Source organism: Drosophila obscura, unplaced genomic scaffold, assembly GCF_018151105.1.
Source record: "Drosophila obscura isolate BZ-5 IFL unplaced genomic scaffold, ASM1815110v1 contig_1, whole genome shotgun sequence".
Lineage (NCBI taxonomy): Eukaryota > Metazoa > Arthropoda > Insecta > Diptera > Drosophilidae > Drosophila > Drosophila obscura.
Genome location: NW_024542679.1, coordinates 3,686,133 through 3,692,195, shown reverse-complemented (window position 1 = coordinate 3,692,195; position 6,063 = coordinate 3,686,133). Strand labels below are relative to the sequence as shown.

General features: G+C 46.4%; 1 protein-coding gene across 2 annotated transcripts; it reads right to left on the bottom strand.

The window, feature by feature from the left end:
* Positions 1–289: 289 nt before the first annotated feature.
* Positions 290–5,561, bottom strand: LOC111069525 (tyrosine 3-monooxygenase). 2 transcript variants are annotated; one of them, XM_022359626.2, is made up of 7 exons: positions 5,054–5,561; positions 3,892–4,003; positions 3,575–3,703; positions 3,401–3,472; positions 2,158–2,977; positions 1,733–1,859; positions 292–1,542 (listed from the first exon to the last, which is right to left on the bottom strand). In XM_022359626.2, the coding sequence occupies exons 1-7, from the start codon at positions 5,120–5,122 to the stop codon at positions 1,144–1,146; spliced, it is 1,728 nt and encodes a 575-aa protein (XP_022215318.2). In that variant the 5' UTR covers positions 5,123–5,561; the 3' UTR covers positions 292–1,143. The 2 variants fall into 2 exon arrangements, with proteins under 2 accessions (XP_022215319.1, XP_022215318.2); XM_022359627.2 differs by lacking the exons at positions 3,401–3,472; positions 3,575–3,703 and having other exon boundaries at positions 290–1,542.
* Positions 5,562–6,063: the final 502 nt, after the last annotated feature.

The following is a 6,063-nucleotide window of genomic DNA, read 5'->3' as shown; positions in this document are numbered from 1 at the left end:
TCTAAAAATGTATAATCTTCTTGTTGTAAGTCAATCTTTTCAAATTTCAAATAAATATTCCCTTTTCATGTCATAAAATGTTCCCTAAACAGAATCAGACTTTAGAGTTTGATATTTTCGGAAAACCAAAGAATTCAATCTAGAAACCAAAGGATCAAAGTCTAGACAACCAAAATATTTAAATACAAAATCGTTCCAAAAAAAAAGATAAAAACCAAAGAGTGATTATTTTTCAATTGCATTTTTTATTTTATTAATACACAAAACTTAAATAAAATAATAGAATTTAAACTCTACATACCTACAATACAATACGTAATAGTCATAAGCATAATAATAGATAATAATAATAATAATAATAGTACACAATAGTTGTCGTTTACAGTTATTGTATAATGTAAGAAATTCTATTCTCTGTTTTTTTCCGTTTTCTTTTGTTCTTCTACACATTTTCCTGTTTTCTTGTGTTTCTGTTTCTGTTTCCATTCTGTTCTATTGTTAAGTTTTCTCTTTAAGATATTCTCTCTGTTCAAATGTTCAAATACCGCGAATACTATATCGTGTGTATATATATAGTCTAGGTAAATATTTAGAGAGAGAGAGGTTGTGTGATAAAAGGTATAATATAATACAAAAAAACAAATTGTGTGTGCACATGTGTGTGTGTGTCTGAGTATATAAGCGGTTTTCCGTGTGATAGATCTGAACTTTGCTTTCACTTCACTGAAATTCGCTTTGCTTGGCTTTGTTTTCACATCACTTAAAAGTCTAACGATTTTTTGGTCCAATAATAGTTGTGGTGATACAGGGGGGTTGTGGGTGGGGGGGTTGGCTGTGTGTGGGGCGGGGGTGTTCTACAGGGTATTTGGATGATCAAATAATAAATATGCTTTTCTTGGTAGAGACAAACAGAACTTCAAATGACAATAAAATAAAATAAATCAAACAAAAACATAAAAAAAATAATATGCGATGCCCTGAATGGTCGTGTGGTTTCAGGTTTCAGGCTTACGAGGGAGAGGGATTGTGTGCGGTATGTCAATTTAAAATTAATTTGTATAAGATGAGACCGTTGCACCTGTATGTGAGTGGGGTGGGGACTGTGCGGGGGTGGGTGCAGATTTGGACAGAGATACCTCCACTCTAGAAGGGACGCTTCAGCTTGTGGATGGCATTGGTCAGGTGCAAAATCTCCGTGTTCATCTGGTGAACGAGGGTCTCCAGCTTGTCCACAGAGTCCAGTACCTCGACGCGCTCGGTGTGTGGGTTGAAGCGCACCTCGAAGGGGCGGGACATGGTGCTGACCCAGCGACGGAACTTGTCCTTGGCATCCTCGAAGCTCTCGGCCACATAGTAGATGGGCTGATACTCCTGGTCCTGGTAGGGCTGCACAGCCGTGGAGGCTGGCTCGAAGGCGCGATGCTCGCACTTGTCGCTGATGGCGTGCAACAGCTCGCCATAGGAGCTCAACAGACCAGCACCGTAGGCCTTGATCTGACCGTGTTCCTTGCAGAGACCGAACTCAACAGTGAACCAGTAGACCTGCAATCAGAGAGCGAGAGCGAGAGAGAACACACACACAAGTTAGTTAATGACTAAACAATGATCTTGGGGGCAGGCACGAAAAAGTGGCAATGTCACTGTAGGCGCTGCCATAAAGGCCAACAACCATCGGACGCCATTAGCCGGCCATTGGGTTTGGGGCTGGCAATTCAATTAAGTGGAAACTCACCGTGGACAGCTTCTCGATTTCTTCATCGGAGGCACCCAGGGAGGCCAGACCAATCTCCTGCGAGAACTGGGCAAAGCTGGGATCGGCCAGCAGCGGCATGTGTCCCAACAGCTCGTGGATGGAGTCGCTGCAAAGTGGAAAAGGGGCAAGAAATAATGGTTAGAAAATGTGTGGAAAATATATGCGCACATAAAGCAATTAGCCAGGCTAAATGAGAAGATGGGTATCGTGCTGCTGCTCCTGCTTCCCGCTGAAGCCAATTTACTCTTCTCTCAAACAAGAGAAAGTTGGTTGCCGCCAGCAGGAAGCAGGGCAGCAGGAAGCAGGAAACCCACCGCCCTTTCACTGCCAACAAAATGCAATTAGGGGCGAACAAAGAGCTATTTTGTCCCCCTTTGATGTTAGAGGGTGACGGTGACACTTACGGCTCGGGGGTGTGGAAGGGCGAGTTGACGTGGCGCACATACTGGGTGCTCTGGAAGATGCGGAAGGCCAGGGAGGCGAGGAAGTCGCGGGCGGTCAGAAGACCGGCGGCCGGACGCAGAGAGAAGCCAGTGTTCTTGCGGAGGAAATCAGACATCTCCTGGAGCTGGGGCAGACGATGGTCGACGAAGATCTGCTCGTCCTGGAGCATCTGGAAGGCGGCACGATACTCGGCACAGGCGTGCTTGGGGGCCAGATCCTGGACGGTCTTGAAGACCGAGCGCCAGGTCTTGACCTCCACATCGCTGTAGTCGATGTATGGGATCGGATCTCCGTACTTGTAGGCGAAGGCAATCTCGGCAATCTCCTTGCGGCGCTGGCGGTAGACCTTGTCGGCGAATCCGGGATGGTTCATGTCGAGATCGGGCTCGTACTTGGTCATCAGATGGTTGCAGTCATCCAGCTCGGAGGCGTGCTTGGGGAACCAAGGCGCCTTCACGCTCATGTTGTTCTCGGCCAGCAGATTCATGCTGCTGAAGGAGCCCGCCTGCCGCAGCGAGCGGATCAACTGCAGCAGATTGCCGCGAGTCATGTCCAGCTTGATGAGCACATCATGATCGACGCCCTCGACGCGAGACTGACGCGACTCCACATGTTGGACGGTGCCGTGGAAGGTCTCGATGGCCTTCAGGATGCGGCCCAGCGAGGAGATGCCCTCCTTAAGACGCACCACCAATGCGGCGCTCTGCATGGCTGCCTCAGCCTCGGGGGACTCGGAGGCGGAATTGGCCAATAAAATCTCTTCCTCGGTAAGACCATAATCTGGAAGAGAGAAAATATGCAATCATGAGGCAAGCGGCTTAAGGTCACGTAAACGATAATCGGGCTACGTGTGGCCGGGCGACTAGTGTGTGTGTGTGTGTGTGTGGGGGTGGCAGGGTTGCCAGGCGCACGCATTTCATATTTCCATCAAGTCGAGCGTAACAAATGAAAAAGGGAAATGCGACATTTCCACTCCTTGCTGTCTCAACGGCCCCCGCAATTGTTCGGTTGAGCGCTGAGTGCTTTGCTCTTTCGTTTTCTTTCCATTTCTTTCTCTTTCTCTCTCTCTGTCGCTTTTCTCTAGTACTTTATCATATTAAGCACTTAAATCAATGTCGCACACTTTTCAAAAGCTCCTCAGAAGTTAAGTACTACTTAGGGGAGAGGCGGGGGCGGGGCATGCAGTATGGGATGGGGGCTTACCGTTCTTGGGCGTCTGGCCCGCTGGCTCCTGCGACTGCTCCGTCTCAGCGCTCTCAATCTCAAAATCTTCAACTAAAAACGAAATCAAAACGAAAATCACAAAATTAAAATCAAAATCATAAAGGGATAAGGCAGAAAAGTGATTGGATGGAATTAAATGAAAAGAATAAGCACCTGGAACGTAGTCGTTCTCCATGGGCAACTCGAGGTTCTCGAGATGGGTCTGCTCGTCCTGCAGCTCCACACTCTGCTCGGCTGGGATATGCTCCTGGGCCTGCTGAATGCATTCCTCCAGAGAAGCGTCTTTAAAAATAATATTAAAACAAAAGGGAAAATAATAATAAATAAAATGTATGGAAATACAAAAATAAATAATAAACTCAGGCAAAAAGTGAATTTAAACTGAAATTTAAGCCACTTTAAGAGTGTTTTGCCCCCACTTGTTGACGACTGTTTTCCCCACTTGTTGCTAATGATTTTCGAGTGCTTACCATTTGCCTTGTTGCGCGCCTCCTCCAGGACGGTCTGTTTGGTCTGCTTGACCACCAGAGTCTCGAAGCGGGCATCATCCACCAGGCTGCGACGGCGCGATGGATACCCATTCTGAAATATAGAAAGAGATTTACATTTTAGTGACACTTTTCCTGACACAGGGACAGACAGGATATGCAACGGAAATTGGATGATTGCCTTGACCTTTGCTGTGTTTGTTTGCTTGATTGTTGGTGTGTGTGTGTGTGTGGCTCTATGTCAGTGGCAGCATTGCGCAATTTGGGGGGGGCCTCTTATATAAAAAGTGTGTCTGTGGCGTGAAAGCGTCTTCAGATCTTTTCTTTTGGCTATTATTGTGGTGGTGGTGGGGGGGAGCCAACTCTATTCATGAAACCCCATTGATTGTGATGTTAATTTAATGCGATGTCACACGGCTGTAGAGCTCGTTCAGAGCGGTTGGCAGGTGCCAAGATAAATGATATATGGCTGAAAGATATACAAAATATCCAATACGATTCTATCTATGAATGGAATGGAAAAAATGCAGCTGTGGAAAGGTTTCCACCAGGTTGCAGTTTTCACTTGTTTATTGGCTTGTTTTCGGGTTCGGGTTTGGCTGATGAAAGATGTGCCATCCATTGAATCATTTTTATTGATTTCATATTTTGTTTTTTTTTTCGGTTTTGTTGCCGCAACATAAACATAAACAGGTGACAGACTGGCAGACAGACTCCAAGTTGGAGTCAACAATGAGGTGCCTCTGTCTCTGTGTGGCTCTGTCTTGGGTAAGTGCAGGGGCAGGGCAACCACTTTCACTTATTTGTTAAATAATAACTTCGGATAATCAGAGGCCGTCTTGGGCGACGTTTACGTGATTGGTAGGCCTGCCATTTCCATTTGGGCCGCCGTTCTTAGAGGTGTAAATTGGCAAATTTTGGGACAAAAACTGGGATTTTGCAAAACCAACAAATTAAATAAGAAATGCCTCTTTATGGGGCGGACACGCGTTTCAACGACAGGTTTTTCGAAATAAACCTTTAACTAGTCACGTAGACCACCAACGTTTCTCTATTTTCGTTTTTTTTTTGTTTTGGTTTGCTGTATGTTTTTCTTGGATTTTCTTTTGGTAGTCGATCGGGGGGGACTGCGACTTGGACTCACCTCAATACTGTATGATTTCTTGATGGCGAACATCTCGCGATTCTTTTGGGCTGCTGCAACGGCCATCATTTTGTTTTGTGTTGGATTTTGTGATTAGTGAGAATAACAAAAATTTATGCAAAGTGTTGGCTAAAAACACTTAGAATACTATTTGCTTGTTTGGGTTTTTCAGTTGTTTCTTCTCGTATTTGTTTTGGCAATAAGCACTCGAAATGTATTGACACTTTCACTGCTTATTGGCGCGCGGAAAAACTGGCTGGGGAAAATGCTCCTGCAACTGAACTGTTTGCGTCTAGAATTGAGCTGAATGAACAAGAACTCTCGATTCACGGCGGATATTTTGTCGGTGTATATTTCTGGATCCTTTCGCGACTTCGAAACTGTTATGACGGTTCTTGTGTGTGTGTGTTTTCGGTTGGGATATCCTTTTCAGCTAATTGTATTACAACAAACAGAGTCAGCAAACTACTTGAGGCTGGGCACAAGTCTTTAGAGCGGATGATAGCGAATCAATGCATGCTCCAGGTCGTGTTGCCAGTGCTTAAATACCCCCCAGAGTCCAGCAACCGAATTGCCGAACGCCAACGACGAGGGCCCACGACGAGAGATGGGGACAGAAACGACGTTGAATCCGATGACTGGTTTTCGCATGACGCGGCTGTGACGTAGTTGCTCCGAGAGACAGCCCCACAGGCCCCAGCTGTATCTGGTTTATTGCTCTTGTGGTTGCTGCTGCTGCTGCTACCTCTGCTGCTGTCGTGTCGTGGGGTTTCCTCTCACCAGGTTGGAGCATTTGGCAGTGGGTCGAGAATCGCGGGGCCTGACTCGACCAAGTTCAAGTGCGGCAACAGGCTAGAACGTATAGTGGTGTTGGTGCTTTTGCTGGTGCTGGTGGCGCTGCTGCTGGGGCTGCGGCTGGCGCTGGGTTAAACCATTAGCGCGTGCGCGCGTCAGTCCACCCGTTGAAATAACCAAAACATTTGGAATTGTCTCAAGCGTCATTAGAAAAG